The sequence below is a fragment of the Tyto alba genome, unplaced genomic scaffold, assembly GCF_018691265.1.
Source record: "Tyto alba isolate M040663 unplaced genomic scaffold, T.alba_DEE_v4.0 Super-Scaffold_10, whole genome shotgun sequence".
NCBI classification, from domain to species: domain Eukaryota; kingdom Metazoa; phylum Chordata; class Aves; order Strigiformes; family Tytonidae; genus Tyto; species Tyto alba.
In genome coordinates, this window is record NW_024881262.1 from 26,939,360 (window position 1) to 26,955,968 (window position 16,609).

General features: G+C 53.9%; 1 protein-coding gene across 4 annotated transcripts in view; it reads left to right on the forward strand.

Moving 5' to 3' along the window:
• NGEF (neuronal guanine nucleotide exchange factor) overlaps nt 1-16,599 on the forward strand; it is a 41,235-nt gene extending 24,636 nt beyond the window's left edge. For all 4 annotated transcript variants that reach the window (XM_042794995.1, XM_042794979.1, XM_042794984.1 and 1 more), the window contains 10 exons: nt 1,691-1,851; nt 2,073-2,225; nt 4,239-4,368; nt 5,150-5,224; nt 7,154-7,243; nt 8,965-9,128; nt 10,142-10,297; nt 12,856-12,935; nt 13,345-13,449; nt 14,060-16,599. In XM_042794995.1, coding sequence (XP_042650929.1) covers nt 1,691-1,851; nt 2,073-2,225; nt 4,239-4,368; nt 5,150-5,224; nt 7,154-7,243; nt 8,965-9,128; nt 10,142-10,297; nt 12,856-12,935; nt 13,345-13,449; nt 14,060-14,232 — 1,287 coding nt within the window. In that variant the 3' untranslated portion in view covers nt 14,233-16,599. The remainder of the gene's footprint in view (nt 1-1,690; nt 1,852-2,072; nt 2,226-4,238; nt 4,369-5,149; nt 5,225-7,153; nt 7,244-8,964; nt 9,129-10,141; nt 10,298-12,855; nt 12,936-13,344; nt 13,450-14,059) is intronic.
• Nucleotides 16,600-16,609: the final 10 nt, after the last annotated feature.

Consider the following 16,609-nt stretch of genomic DNA (forward strand, 5'->3'; position numbering starts at 1 on the left):
GGAAAAGACCAAAAACTGATCAGTGGAGATTTCAGATCATTTCTTTAGAAAGAAAATAAACCAAAGCAACAAACCAACCCACTAAAAGAAGAACAACCAAGCCGCAAGAAAACCCCCCAACTGATTTGGAAGATACTATTTCATATGCGCAGCACAAAAATTACTGCATGTACCTGCTGCTCCATTGGATCTCCTCGACTCCAGCTGGGCCCATGCAGCCTCTGAGAGCCAGTGGAGCTCAAGGACTTGCACCCACACTGCCTGGCCAGCTCCCACCCTCACCAGGGTGCAGCGCAAGAGCTGCGGGCAGTGGGAGAGCTTGGGCTCAAGGGTCAAAGCAGCTTTAGGTTCAAGGAAGCGAGACTTTCACTGAGCTACCAAAAGGTTCCTCTTTCAGTAATGGCAGCACGGGCCAGCCCCAGGACAAGGAGCCCAAGACACACCTTCATCAAGAGATGTCTGAAGGATCTAAGGACTTTTCACCATGTTGAAGTCATTGTGAGAATCTTCAATTAATCTTACTTCAACTAATGGATTCAATAGTTGTGTAAATAATCACCTTTTTGATCTACTGCTGAACAAGGACAACAAACACTTGCCTGGAGAGTGAGTGAGGTCTGTGTGGTAATAGTGGACTGTTCCTGCAGCACCTGGTGTGAGCAGAAGGTTCTACATCCTCGTCTCATTAACTTGTGATTTCTCTCTTGAACCAAACCATCAATTTGTCTTTCTGCTTCCACAGACCACATCCCTGGCCTGAGAAAGCCAAGCTTTGCACCAGAGACTTCTCTTTAACAGGAGAGGGAAGGGCTGGGATTTGGAGATTATTTATGGTTCACAGTAAGAGCTAAGGACTATCGTGCCTTGGCCTAGTCCTTGGTGAATTGGGCCAGAAAAGCGTGTGGCTGGGGTTGACCAGGGAGCCTCACGTGGACAGTACCAGCTGTATTTCATTTAGGTCAGGGAAGACACTGGGGCTCGGAGCACCACAGCTGTGCATTTCTATTAGCTCTGCCCCAAGGAGCACGTGTCGCACTCTGGGACTGCAGTGCGCTGGGTGCTGGACAGCCCAGCCCCGACACCATGGCTTTTCTAAAACAGGAGTGTAGAGGGTGCAAGGAGACCCTCCTAGGTAGCACGATAAGCCCCAACGAGCAGAGATATAAGCCAGCATGATCAGCAGGGGTTGGAGGGTGTGTGGAGTCTGCCAAGGGGTGCTCCCCAAAAGGGAGATGGAAGGGCAGGGCCGTGACAAGTGGGCATGGGGGGGGGGGGGGGTGGGGGCAGTGTCTGGGGAAGCCTCAGGTCAAGCCTGAGTGACACGAAGAAGGAAGGGGGGAGCCTATGAAGTGCTTTTATGCGTGCACATGCACCAAATCAGACCGTTTATATATAATGAGTAAAAGAGAATTCTGCTGGGGAGATTCAGTGGAAGGAAATGTGGTCAAACAACTTAGGAGAGAGACAGAAGGAGCCAGGGCTGACGGTTGAGGGAGGAAGTCTTCCTTGTTCAAATCACTACCCTGTGTAACACATAGCAAATGCTTTCCTCTCCCTGTACTCCGGGCCTGGAGGGTGGGTGCAAGGTCCATGACTGTGTGCAGCACAGATGTTCTCTTCAACGCTGTGTGTGCCTCTCTACAGAAGTAGAAGGTACCTGCTGATGTCCTTCTTTGGGATTCTCCCCCAGGCCATGTTTGAGCTGGTTACTTCTGAAGCTTCATATTACAAGAGTCTGAATCTGCTAGTATCTCACTTCATGGAGAATGAACGCCTGAAAAAGATCTTACACCAGTCTGAGGCACACATCCTCTTCTCCAATGTCCTGGATGTCATGGCTGTTAGTGAGCGGTAAGACAACTGCTGCTGGATTTTTGTCCAGCTGAATGGCATCGCTTTAGCTGACCTCATTCGTAGAGGGATGGGGGACCTGACTAGGGGCAGTCTGTTACCCACTGTCCTTCCAAAGAGCCTGTGGACACATTCATTGCTTTGAACCCCAGGGGCTGCTTCTGAGAACTACCTGGGACAGACAGGTCACAGTTAATATTAGTGTTGGGTTTCTCATCTAGCTTCCTGTTGGACCTTGAGCAGCGAGTGGAGGAGAATATTGTGATCTCGGATGTGTGCGATATTGTCTACCAGCATACAGTTAATCACTTCTCTGTGTACATCACCTACGTCTCCAACCAGACCTACCAGGAGAGAGCTTACAAGCAGCTTCTGTGAGTCCCAGTGCTTGACGCTAAATTATTTTGCAAAATTGTATAGGCCATGGTTTTAGCTGTAATTTTGGTATTTCTGAGAAAGGGCTAGATAGTACAGAAACAGAATTTCCTACCTCACTGATCTTATGCTGCACCTGTAAAAAGAAAACACGATTGAAAGGCTTTATAGTAAGGGTGGGGTGGCAGAGTATGCACGTAACATACCAAGTAAACTCAGAGTCAGCAGTTCCCAGCTGTGGTGATTATTTACGGTGTACATAGGGGCACACACTTGTGAAATGTATGTATTTTTAAATAGCCAGTAGAGGCAGAAGACTGAAAAGCCAAGAATATAATACAGATCTCTGATGACAAGAACAGCCACTGCTTTTCCCGAGCTTCTCAGCAAAGCATTTGACCTAACCAAAGTTGAGAACTAATTCCTCTTTTTTTTTTTTTTAGAACAACAATTTTTTCTTAAGAGAAAATTTAAAAAGCTATTTTCTTCACATTCTGGTGTTACACACACAGATGTTACCTACACCCGAGGTTATAATCCAAGATATTTTTGCAGTCTTTTTCAAGTTTAGCAAGGCTTTGAGTCTGGTAGGAGTTCCCTTACACCAGCTCAAAACAGAGTGCCCTACAGGCTTGTCTTTGAGCAAGAGAATTAATTTTTCTTTAGTTACAACATCCTGGCTTCTTTCAGGAGAGCCCATTGCACATGCTGCACTGTATTTCCTCCCCGTAGCAGCAGCTGGTTCAGGGGAGTGTAACAAGCCCTAATCCTTTCCTTTCTCTGTTCTCCAGCTTTTGAGGCAAAAAACCCAACCACTTTAAGGGGCCTCTGTTGAACTTGGCCAACTGTTCTCTCCAAAAGGAAGGTACCACAGGGTTTCCTTCAGTCAGAGGTGAGCAGAATAGCTGCAGAATATAAACAGTTTGCCTAGAGCCATTAGCTAAACACTCAGAAGCAATGCAGCAACAGGCTGGATTACTTGAGCTTGAAAAGGACCTGTTGGAGGTAGAGGTATTCCTAGATAAGAATTTAGAGGGCAGCTTTTGTTTTTTTTTTTTTTGTCTGCGGGAGAACATAATGCAAATTGAAAAGAATAGGCTTCCTTCCACAGGCTCCTAGCTAGCGCAAGAATTTTGCAGCACTTGGCTGAACTCGAAGCCTGAGGTGTGTCACAGTTCCCCCCATTTGGCTGTTCCTCAGGGACAGGCAGGTCCGTTCTGCTGTGGCTCTGGTGAGTCACTCCGCTGCACAACTGCAGCAGGGAGAAACACTTACAGCGGCTTCTTTCGGATGCCGCGCGTCATACGCAGTAAAGACAGGTTTTGCACAGTTAGCAATCTCTTCGCATCCACGCTGGTTCTGCTAGCCAGGGCTCCAGCGGTGTAAGTCTTCCCCAGGGCCCCACAGTTGCCAGGAAATATTGTGTTTATGGCAGCTGGGGCTTGTGAGGCTGCTCCGTGCAGCGGTGTCCGTGGCCCAGCAATGCCCTCATCTGCTGCAAACACCACCAGGGAAAGCCGGGGCACGGCCCGTGCCCTTCTCAAGCCAGATAATGATTTCCATCCTCCAGCTAAGCAGCCAGGAGTAGGCAAGCTTGAGCTGTTTTGTGGCTTGTCTTGTTCTTACGACTGTGAGAATTTCACCTTGTCACAGAGTTCCAACTGTGTAAAAATATATAATTATGCCTCTGACTCATCTACTTGGACACACACCCCATTCACACGCACCTACGCACACAGCGTATGCTGCTGAGCTAGATGTGCTAGCACATGTGAACACTACCATGGCTTGTACATTAAAAGTCTATTTTTTCCCTCCCCCAACATTATAAATAGTTCTAGATTTAAGCTAAAATACACCTAGAAGCATTCAGTCTCCTCCTGCCCTCTTCTCGGGAGAGGCCAGGCAGGTGCTGTCTCTAGGACCAAGATGCTTTTGGGTCACCAGCCATATGCCAAAGTCTCAGGCAGGGTAGCACTCAAAGCCCTCACCTCCTCTTTCTCTCCTCTCAGCCAGGACAAACCAGCTTTCCGGGAAGTGATCTCACAGCTGGAGCTGGATCCCAAGTGCAAAGGCCTGTCCTTTTCTTCCTTCCTGATTCTGCCGTTTCAAAGGATCACTCGACTCAAGCTGCTGGTGCAGGTACAGTTTTACTCTCCTCTCTCCCCCAAAGGTCTTCTGACTCCTGGAATTTTCCTTTCCAGCAGTTGTGAATGAGGCTTAGATACAGCCATGATCATCCCTAGAGCCGGATGAAGCCTTTCCACAGAGTTAGACATTCTCAACAACTATGGAAAAAAAGATTTCGGATACTCAGAGACCATCCCCAAATTAGTGTTGAATTTGCCAGATAGCTTTTGAGCAAAAGAGCTGAGGAGGAACTTTGTTGAGCTGTTAGGTGGGGTCACAACAGTCCGTTAACCCAGCTGCCTGCTGGTTAGGATGCTGACACGGAGAGGCACAGTGCAGAACAGCTGCAGGATGTGGAAACGCTCCGTGTGTAATACCCTACATCATGGTGACTTGGACCAGACTGTCAGCCATCTTCCTCCCGTGCTTTGCCAGCTTGTCTGAACACTGCTGGAGGACATGCTTCTAGGGCTGAGGAAACAGCTCAGGCCTAAATGGTCTTATCCCACTGGGATTATCAATCACACTGTCTGTTAGTGCCACCAGCTCTAGCTATTTTTATTTATTCATTTATTTTTATAAAATAGGAGTCTGCCTACTGTACTTCTTTTAGCTCTACGGTCAGACGGAAACAGGTTTTAATGAGAAAGAGAAACTAAGAGGTGAGAGTCGCTGTACTCTGTCACCTATCCTGTAATTAGGCTGATGGCCAGAAATAACTCAGTAGCTAGCAAAGACCTTTCTGTGCTGTCAGATTGGGATCAGAGTTAACACTGCTTTTCCTCACCTGCAGAATATTTTGAAGAAAGTGGAAGAGAAGTCTGACAGGGAATCCACTGCCCTGGATGCACATAAAGAACTGGAAACAGTAAGTTTGAATGAGCTAACCGAAGGCTATTAAAATTAAACCATCACGCTCATTCTCCCCCCAGAAAGACCTACAAACTACATTCACTCCTGGAGCTGTCCCTGTGAATCCTGTCACTGTGCTTCAAGAGTAATTTTTTTTTTTTTTTCTTAAGTCTTCCTTGCTCTCAAAGCTGGACTAATCTAGCAGCACTTAGACGTCAGTGACGAGGAATCCCTGGCTAACAACAGATGCGTATGTTCCCGCTGTAGGAAGGGGCAGAGAGAATGCTTTCCCTTGGGGTCTTCAAGAATATACATTGTTTTTGCAGACACCTGAAGGTGATGGATCCCACTGAGAGATGTAATTAGCTGCAGCCGGCAGTGGAGTACAACTGTATCAGGTTTCCTTCAATACAGCACACTTCTTCCTCTGACCTAGAATAACAGTTTCTTAATGAAGTACTCAAGCCTGCTTTTAGCCCTCTTCCCTGAAGCTGGGGGGTAGGTGTGGTGTTCAGTTGTGCTAGTTACTGCTGCGTACAAAATATCAGGAAGGCATTGGGATGTTTTCCATCTGGGCTGTTCCTGACAGGGTCAGAGAGGGCGATCCCACCTCCAGGCTACATATCTGAATGGTCTGGATGTAGCTGGCAGCTCCGTGGGCTAGGACAGAGTGTTTGAACCCTTCTCCATCAGAAGCTTGGAACATCTCTTGAATTCTGCAGTTCAGCATAAGTGTTTGGAGTTGAGAACCGTGCTAGACCGTCAGCCTGAGGATAGGGTTGCAGCTTCTGACCGAAATGCTAGAACAAAGTGGGCTCTTGGGTTTGCCCTGAACTATCCTAGGAAGTGTACACTTTGAAGATCACTAGGGATAAAGACAGAGACCTTAGCAATGAAGAATGTTCTGCATTAGTATTTGCAGAATCCCTTGTGATGTATCTGGTAGCCAATTGTTTTTTCACTGGTCAGAAGCCTGAGGAGGGCTGTTCCTGTCGTATGCAGATGACTGCTGATGAAAAAAATGCTCTTTTTATATTCAGCTGTCACGTAATCAATTTTGTAACTCCCTTTGAATGGTTACTTATCTGTAAGTGTCTAAGTTTAGATGCCTAATGTCCACATAGGTAGACAGCACAACAGAGATCATCTGGTGCTTATTTTCTCTGTAGGTGTCCTACTCGAGAGGTAAGAGCTGATCACAGTTTCAGTTGCTGATATTCTGGTGGGTTCTGAGTAGCAGAAACAGAGCACAAAGTGGAGCTTGTTCTCCAGTGTAATTTTTCTACCTAGCCAGTTCTCAGGAGAGTTGCTCCTTACGAAACAGGCGGTGGCATCTAGGTTAAGGTCCCTGTAATAGGGTAGTGCCTGCGCACTGATTGTGGTTTTTCAGTTAAAAGTTTGTACTCAGAACACAGCTGGGCTCTGTGTGATGAACGTCTCTTTCCCTGCGACATTTCATAGCCTTGGCATGTGGTGCTGCTTGGCAGAACCACAGCATTTGCATCTTTGAAATGAAGATCTTTGGCTTCATTCTCTTCTTGACGATGATACTGCGTGTGTACCTCATTGCAAGTGTTGGGGACAAGGAAGATGAGATACATGGTGTGTCAGGATCTGGAAAATGAGCCGTTCCCTTTGCTGTGCCACCAGGGGTATTGCTTAATACCGTCTGGTTCAGTAACTGAATGCAGCCTTCTAACATGTCTTCTGATAATCAGCTTCCAGCTATAACATCTTCTGGGTGGTTTTGATGGTTTTTTGGTTTGGTTTGGTTTTCCCCTGCTCTTTTTCATGCAAATACAGTGCTGATAGAAGAGCTTGGCTCGGTCAGTTCTTGTTACAGCAGGGCACTTACCCTGTCATGGTGAGGCCTTTCTGTGCTCTTCAGCAGCGCTTACCTGCTTAAGGCCAGTGGAGGCAAATCTTTCTACTCTCTTCTTCCCAGGTGGTGAAAGCATGTAATGAAGGCGTCAGGAAGATGAGCCGAACAGAGCAGATGATCAGCATCCAGAAGAAATTGGAATTCAAGATCAAGGTATGAGCACAGGCTGGTAACCCTTTGCAGACAGTGAAGCAGCAGCAGCCAGGTGTTGTGCGCACATACATGGCAGGAGTAACCTGGTCGCGCTCCTTTTAGCGAGCAGTCAGTGGCAGCCTGGCCCACGCTGTCCCCTCCGCAGCCTTTGAAAAAGGGGGGGTGCTGCTGCTGCTGCTGCTGCTGCTGCTGCTGCTGCTGCTGCTGCTGCTGCTGCTGCTGTGGGCGTGCGTGGGCTCTCGGTGCCCATGTGCTGCAGAGGCCGGGGGCAGCGCTGGGGCCAGCGTGGAGCGCATGTACATGGGGGTGACGCACTGGTGCAAACCGCCTGTGCCCAGAGAGTGGCTCCGGCTCCAGCACTCACTGCTGGCTCTTCCCTCTCACCTCTATTCGAAGGGCAGGTCAGCTTTCAGCTCTTATTTTACATTACAAATTATGTTAAAGGAAGATGAAAGCTACAAGCAAAACACTTTCAAGCTGGGGAATACCAAAATGAAGACTGTCCCACCATTTTAATTAATCCGTGCGTTTATGCATTATGTACAGTCTCTAATTACCTGCTGGTGATCTATTTTGGCTCTACTCAGGGAATGACTGAGTCGCTATTTCGGGGTGTCTGACCAGATCTCATTTAATATATGCCACAAAACTCCAGTGCTGAGTATAAAGTTGCCAATTCCCTTCTTGAGTGCTGTGGACATGCTTCTCAGATCTCTCTGCCTCACAGCCTTTAAGGAGCATATTTAGCTTCCCAGCAACATTTTTAAGTACCTGAACAGCCAAACCAAAAAAAAAAAAAGTTTGAGGCCATTTGTTTGGAAAGCTGCACTGGGCGCCCCAAAATTTTTTGTTTTCCATAGCACTTTAGCAGTGTGTCAGGGCTAGACCACAGTCCACAGGCCAGCCCTGGATTGGGGTAGCTGCAAGGGTCTTGTAAAGCCGAGGCTGTAATGCCAGGCAGGAGCTGGCTCATCCCTGGAGCAGGTCTGCCTTGGGCACTGGTGCAAGCAGGGCTCCTCTGGTGAAAAGAGTGCAAGAGCGTGGAAAGAAAGACTGTGCCACGGTGCACGTGACAAACACGGGGAGGGTGTGAGGGTGGAAAGAGTTATGCAGGTATTTTCCAGTATTTCAGTCACTTGACTGGAAGCATATCATTCTTCTAATATTAGATGTGCTTTGTTCTGGGCTTCTTGTTTAACACAATGTGTGGTAAAACTCTAGTAGAAGTGCTGTTGTGGCTGCGTGGACAGTATCTCCTCCTGGCTGGGACAGACCCAGCCAGTGAGAACCCACTTAACTTGGGTATTTTGTAGCCAAAAGGCCGAGTACGTGTTTTTTGAAAGTCACTTTCCCTGGGCAGAAAGGCTCAGTCCAGGTGATGAGCCATGGGATCTCAGACCCGGAGACAGACCAGGCTGTGCAGGGCGTAGCCGGGTGTTTAAATCCAGCACTTGGCTCTCCAGCATCACCGTCCTCGAGTGTTTGTTCATCCCCAGGCCCCTGCCTGAGCGCTCTTGCACTCCGTGCCGGGCTGTGGTGTGGATGGCAGAGCACGCTGCCCTCTCTGTCCAGCCCTGCTCCATCCTCTGCAGCGCGCGTCGTGGCGATGAGAGCTCCCGACCCTTCCTTCTGCACCTCCCTTTGCTTTTGGCATCTTGACCGCATAAGCCCATGTGTTTTTGCTGCTCTCCTGATCTTTGCCATCTTTTTCTCACTTTTAGTCTGTGCCCATCATCTCTCACTCCCGCTGGCTGCTGAAGCAGGGGGAATTACAGCAAATGAATGGTCCGAAAACATCACGAACGCTTCGCACTAAGAAACTCTTCAGAGAAATCTACTTGTTCCTTTTCAATGATCTGCTGGTAATTTGCCGGCAAATTCCTGGGTGAGTGTAAAATTCGGGTAGTATGCAGGGCACTTCACTGGTCCCATTTGCCCCTGGGTTTATCCAAGTTTATCCCCGTCCTGTCCACCCTCGCCACCAGCAGTCACCTTGCCTGTGAGCGCAGTTAACTCTTCATGGGTGGCACAGCTCCCTCCAGCTGAAAATCTACGGCAAACAGGACTTGAACAGAGTCAGGCCAGGTCTCCTGCAGGGTAAGCGAGCACGTATCCATCAGTTTCTGCAGAGTGGCAGTGAGCTACACCAACTGGTGGGCTGACCCAGGAGGCCTGTCTTCCCTGTCAAGAAGTGATTTTTGACTCATCGCTGCCTGAAGAACAGCTCGGTCTTAGTCAGTTAAACTTCCAAGAAAGCAGGCTAGAAAATTTGCGCAGCAGGGAGGGGTATAAATTTAGGCCTGAGGCTAGCGGTTGTATTTGACACAGTGTAACCTGCCTCAGGAGGAGGATGATGTTGTCATGCTTAGGACTGTGTCTTGTGCAACTAGACACTAGTGAAATACAGCAGCACAAACAGACGGGTCCCAGAGAACAGCACGTTCTTTGTAGCATTAACTAGACTCACCGGTAGAGAGCATCTCGCTAGTCCAACGTTTCTAATAAACATGTCGCCGCAGTGTCTGTATGCCTGGAAATATTTTGCTTCTGCGGCAGCTTGTGTCCAGAAAACACAGAGGCATTTTACAAATGGGAATGAATTAAGCCTCACAGTCCCCTTTGAGGGAGCACCGGCTGTGTTTTCTGCACGGGGAGCTCTGACAGAGCAAGCAACTTGTCCTGGGCCACGCAGGATGCCTAAGGCAGAGCAAAGAGAGGGTCTCTTGCTCTGCGATGGATTTTCATAACCACTCGCTCATCCCTTCCCACAGCAGGACATCTTTTATCTTCCTGCTATGCAAAAGTTTCTGGTCTGCGTCCCCAGTGCCGTTCTGGGTGGCTGAAGCCAGAGTCTCCTGGGATAACTGCAGTTTTTCCTAATCCTGTAACCTCTTCCAGGGACAAGTACCAAGTGTTTGACTCGGCTCCGCGGGGACTTCTTCGGGTGGAGGAGTTAGAAGACCAAGGGCAGAGTTTGGCCAACGTCTTCATCCTGAGGCTGCTGGAGAATGCCGACGACCGGGAGGCCAGCTACATGCTGAAGGCATCGTCCCAGTGAGTACGACAGGCGTGCTGCTCCCGCCCGACCCCTGTGCCAGGGCAGCACCCGCCTGCGTGGGGGCCACCGCTCCGGGCTTGCGGGGATCAGGCAGGCAGAGGTCCCACTGCTGCAGCTGGGCTGGCCCCCAAACCCCTCTGCCCAGCATCGCTCTCCTGAGGCCACCTTTGTCCCCTCCTACAGAAGGGCTCTAGCCAACCAGGCAGGTTTCTCCCCTGTACGGTGTGTTTGTGGTACCCGGGGTGGAAGATGGATGGGAATGTTGCGTCACGGGACAGAGAGGTCAGAAATCAGCCCTGGCACAGGCGCCTGAACTGATTTACAGCCCGCAGCATATTCAGAAAGTAAAAGCAAGCAGGATGTACGCTGCGCACGCTCCGGCGGCTCAGCTGATCATGGCCGCGCCTGACCAGCCCTGTGAAGCAAAGTGGCTCCTGCTTGTAGGCAGAGGTGAAGAAGAGGCCTCCTCCTCCTCAGCGCCTTCCCCAGCTGATGCCGATCTAGCGCAGCCCTTCTGCTGCTCCAGGCCTCCTTGTCTCCCTGGATACAGGGTTTTTTGGCTCACTGATTTCTCACTTCAGGCTCCAACAAGCTCAGAGCGGGCAAATGATTCAGCTGAGCTAACACAGACCTGATTGTTTTGGAGCTCAGGGCACGGCATTCTCATCGACCCAAGCCTTCCCAGGCCCACGATTTCTGGGCACAGCGTCTGCGCTATTATTGGTGTACGTGCAACACCAGCTAAACAGCTACCAGAGGTGATGTGCACCCCCCCCAGCCTGATGTTGCCTTGCTGCCAGCGTTCCACATCCATATCCCTTAACAGACACCAGCCGCAGCTGTGACCCCGGGGGGGGGCTGCACCCTGACCCCAGCCCAGCGCAGTGCAGCACCAGCGTCAGGAAATCGAGCCCCCAGCACAGTGAGCAAGTGCTCCTTCTCCCCAGACATGTGACTGCAGCTTTGCTGTACTGAAAATAGAGATGTCACTCACGTTATGCAGGGCAAACGCACGTTTGACGTCTGTGAGATTTAGCTTTGCAGAGAAGGATAAACCAGGCCAGGGTTTGCTCCAGCTCAGGGGAGGCAGTTGCAGGTGTGCTGCTGCGGCCTGTCCCATCTTCTAGATGGCCACAGCGAGTATGTGATCCAGCCCACGGCTCGCCAACAGGTCTTGTGTGCTGAAACGTGAGGTAGCAACTGCTGAAGGCTGCTGTTCCAGAGCTGCAGGGATGGTCGGGGCAGAACTGGGCACAAAGTGGAAAACTGAAGAATGAGAAAAGCGGGTGCCAAACGGAGACTCGCTGCATCTGTTCCACAGCTCTCGCAGCATTGCCCAGCTCTGCACCCGCATGGCAGTGGCCGCCTGCTTGGTGGCAGCTTGCAGGTGATGCCCCGGGGGGCTCCGCCGGGAGCTGGCAGCACACTTGGCCACAGGGGCAGGACACTGAGAGGAGCCGGGGGCTGCGGGTGGGATCTGAAGAGCCCTGCAAGGAGCTGTGTGCAAGGCCAGCCTGCGGCACGGCAAGGCCCAGGGTTTGCTCTCTGTGTGCCAGAGCCTCTGGGTGCCCAGGGCCCCCATCCTGCACGTCTTCGGGGCGTGAGGGGCTGCACTCGACCTGCAGCTGCAGGTGTTGTCACCGGTCCTTGGCATCACGCTTCAGCCCTGAGGCACAAGGTCTTGCCAGCCCTACAGATCAGCCTGCCAGCACTTGTCCTTCATGTCTCCCTTTTAGGCCTCTCTCCCCCAAGAAGACACTCGGGTGGCTTTAGATGTATGTCAAGTTCAGGCTTTAAAACTGCCATCTGAGAAGGTAAAAAGTTCTGGCTCCCTCGGGGCCGGGAGCACAGCTGGTCCTCCAGGCAGGAGCTGGAGCCTGTGAAGATGAACTGCCCTGTTTTCAAGCAGGGCCAAGGGAAGCCCCAAGGGAGCACCAGGCCTGCGGCTTCTCCAGCACCTGTGAAATCTTCACCCTCCTGCTGCAGGCCCAGGTTTTGCATAACAGCGTGCTGAACCTGGCGCTGTGTTCACACGGGTCTCTCATCTGCTGCCAAGCGAGCAGTACCCTCGGTATGCCGCAGCATTCGTCTGCAAGTGAATTAATCAGCTCTGCCCTTTAAATGTTCCTGCACAGCAGCTGTGGGAATAAATGCTGCTTCTAGCTGCTTTTCTCCAGGAAAAACTGCTCCTATTGACCCAGCCCTGCCAGGAGCTGCCTTTGCTGGTTGGAGCCCGGAGGATGCCAGGCCCCCCGCCCTGCTGCTGGCTCTCTGAAGCCGTGCTGCTCCCCCCCGAGTGGGATCCTGGTGCTTGTGGGGACAGCCAGCCTGCTGGCCCCGCAGGGCCCGGGGCACTGTGGCACGTGGGACATCCCGGCTGGCGTGTGTGAGAGGGGGGCTCAGCATCGCCAGTGAGGCCAGGACCTGGGGCGGGGGGGCAGGCAGGAAAGGGCCGTGAGAGGAGGAATGAGGAGCCCAGGGCTGGCTGGGCAGGAGAGCTGGGGTCTCTACGGCTGCCTCGTGCTCACGGCCTCGGTTTGTCTCCCCTATCCAGGAGCGAAATGAAGCGCTGGATGATTTCGCTGGCCCCGAACCGGAGAACGAAGTTTGTTTCCTTTACATCCAGACTCGTTGGTAAGAGACACAGCATGGGAGCCAGGAGCTCTTCACCCCTACCCCAGGGCACCTTGCTCTGCCCTGATCTCAGTCCAGCCCCAGGCCTGGGGGTTCTGCCAAAGCTGAACCCTCTCCCTCAGCTCTCTTTGTGTTTCCACCATCAACACCCACTTGTCTCTCAGCCTGGCCCTGACCTTGCTCTCCTCCAACCTGGGTTGGGCTGCACCAGCACCCACCCAGGCTGCTCATGGGTGCTGATGTTCCCCCGGTCCCTCTGGCACCCCTTGGCCTCCCTCCGTGGGGTTTTTTTTACCAGATCAGAGGGACCATTCGCCGAGCTTGCGGTGCTACAGCCACCTGAGCCGTGCTGTCCTGCGGCGGGCTCCTGTCCTTGCCCATCCCTCACTCTCACTCTGTTCCCCGGCAGACTGCCCGCAGATCCAGTGCGTCCACCCGTACGTGGCCCAGCAGCCAGATGAGCTGTCCTTAGAACTGGCTGACGTCCTCAACATCCTGGACAAGACAGACGACGGTAGGAGGGACGGGCTGGGGCCGGGCCAGGAGTCCCTGCAGAGGGGTGGGCTTTGCTCTAGGCTGCCGAGCAGACAGGAGGGGCCCTCCCTGGCCAGGGAGAGACCCCGACGGCGGTGTCACGGCCGAGGGAGCTGATAGCAGGAGGAGAGAGTTACTGCTTCCTCCTAATTCTCAGCAAATCCAGGCTGCCCGGAGCTGGGGCAATGCTGGCACAGCCACCCCAGGTGTAACCCAGGGCTCTTCTTACTTGATGACGCTTTGCAGCCACCCGGCCCGGGGCTGCGGGGCACACTGGTAGCTGGCAGATTCGGTCACACTGGGTCACCGCTGGGGACCACGCCTGTGGCACCAGGGGCAGCGGAGGGCCCTCGGTGGCGGCAGTGCCTGCTTGCTCCTGGCATCCCTCGAGCCAGTTGTCCAAACACGGCGCTGCTCAGGCGGGCGGGCCTGCGGCTAGATTTACAAACTGGGTCTGCTCCAGCAAAAGGCCTCCGAGCAGCTTCCAGAAGGCGCTGCCGGCTCCAGAGGCTCTTTCCAGCCCAGTTTGTCCCAGCACAGGAGCAAGGGCCAGTGCTTCCCCATTTACACCCGTCTCTGTCTCTGCTCAGGATGGATATTTGGGGAGCGTCTTCATGACCAGGAGAGGGGCTGGTTCCCCAGTTCTATGGGGGAGGAGATCCTGAACCCCAAAATCCGAGCCCAGAACTTGAAGGAGTGTTTCCGGGTGCACAAGTCGGATGATAGTCAGCGGAGGAAACTGGGCAGCAGAAATCGCCAATGACCGCCGGTGTCCCCGAGCGCTCGGAGTGCCTCTGGGAGAGGGACAGAGGACACCGGCTGCGGCGGTGGTGCTGTGGGCCGTGGTGCAGGACCTGGTGTGCCGGACCGGGCACACGCACCTCTGAACAAACAGATTGAAGTTCCCGGGCTCCCCGCCATGCTTCCCACGGCGCCGATCCTTTCCTGCGGATCAGCGCTTTGAACTGGCTGAAATAACCCCTTCCCAGGTGTTCTGTGACGCCCCAAAGAGCACGAGCCAAGCGGACACAGCCCAGAGGCCACCGGGTGCCGGGCAGCTGACCCCCGTCCCCTGCAGCTGGGGCTGGCTCGGGCCGCCCGGGGAAGGCACGTGGCCACAAACGTAACAAAGCGATTCGTGTCGCCTGGTTTGAGCACTCGCAGCTCGTCGCGACCTTTTGAGGATGGGGCCTTCCTAAAGCAGCATCTTACCGGGGTGGAAACTGAAGCAGAGGATCTGTCGCTGCCTCTCATACAGCCCATTGGCACCAGGCTGGGCCGAGCCTCGGGGAATTCCACCTCCTCCATCCTGGGCCCATTCCTGCGGGCAGCCCCTCGCTCTGCTTCCCCTCAAACGCTCCGAAACGCTCAGTACCCAACGTCGCCAGCCCTGCCCCACGGCCTCAAAGCCCACCTGGGCCCTGCCCCACGGCTCGCCCCCTCCCTCCCCAGCCAGCATCCTGCCGCAGAAACCCGGCCTTGCAGCCGGCCTTTCCTGGTTGATTCGGCACCGGCGGCCTCCCCCACCCGGCGCTGCCGACTGACGTTACCCCAGGAGCTGCTGTCCCGCGTGCTGCGGGAGGCCCAGCGACCGCTGCCTGCATGCTTGTCACCCACACACCACCCGGCTGCGTGCACAACCCACGCCCTCCCTGTACAGGCTCACCTCCGTGTATATACGCAAATCCTCTGCGGCCAGCAGAGCCGGATCGTCGCTCCTTCCAGCTGTGGCACTGAGCATCGCATGAAGCCCAGGCTGCAGCACTGAGACCAGCTGGGGGACGGACCCACGGCAGCCACCTGTCGTTCAACAGCCTCACTCGCAACAGTCCCACACACAACTACAGCTGCAGGTCCCCAGCTGCGGCCCGCGTCCATCAGGGAAATCAATTGTTTGGCATCTTTCTGTAACGCTGCAAAGGAGAAGTCTTCCAGGTGCCGTGGCCTGTGCTGCCGTATGCTCCGGCGGTGCCACGGTTGTGCTTGAAAAGGGGACGGAGAGCAGCCGCCGGAGCCCCGCACGCAGAGAGGAGCGTGGCCGTGCCGGCGGAGGGAGCAGGACACCGGGGAGCTGCCGGAGCGGGGCTGGGTTACAGGCGGCCGGACCCAGCCGAGGGAGGGCCGGGGCTGTGCGCGCTGTCACGGCGGCCCTGGGACAGCCAGCGCGGTGTCAGCCCTGCACTGGGGGAGACGGGGGCTGGGGGGGGCTGCAGCCAGCCCCCAGCAGCAAACTGCTGGGAACCACGGCCGGGAAGGGGCTCCCTGCTCAGTGCCGCTATGTCAGTGTGTGCCAACAGCCGGTTGTTGTTGTGCCAACACAACCAACAGGCTGTGCCTGCCCCGGCCACCTGTAACACCGCGCAGCGAGGGCCTCGCGGCAGCTCCGAGGCTCCCAGCCCCCAGTCTGGTGCTCCCAGCTCATTTAATGGCGAGGCCCCAAGTCAGATCCCCCCAGCAGCACCCCCCAGTCAGCTTTCCGAGTACAACCAGCTCAGGGTCCAGATCTTACAGCAACCGGAAATTCTCTGTAGTGAAACCCAGAGCAGCTCCAGCTCTAGGAAGTCCTTAAAATTACCTGAGAAATCGCTACATCCCTGATCCTCCAGCTTCGCAGCCCAGCGGCCAGCCCAGCCCGGGCACTGCAGGCCCACCACCCGCCTGGAATCCTTCCTGTAGCCCAAAAAGGCTCCCTCACCCCTCAGAACCAGCTTTTGCTAGTGGAGGGGCTGACCCAGGCTCCCCAGTGCCAGGACACGGGTTTTTCTGGGAGGAGAGGGGCCCAGGGCTGCCGGGCACCACCCCACGCCCCGTTGCCGAGCCCTGGGACTCGCTCTGGCCCCTCTTGCTCTGCTGTGACTTTTTAGGACTCCAAACCCTCGGCCGTGCCCTTTTCAGGCACCAAGTGGCACCCAGTGTTGTTTCCTCAGACCCAGCCCTGCACGCCTCCCGTTTCAGTGGTCTCCAGTGTTGTACAGGGCCAGGCCTGGGGCCCACAAGCAGGGGCTGGAGCCCCCCCCAGCCCCCCTCCCACCCCCCACCCCGCCCCGGGCTGCCTCAGCGAACTGTGGGGAACTTCTCGTCGTCTCGTTTTCCCGTGTGATGAAATATAGCTGAGCGAGCCAGCGCCAAAGCAGCACCCG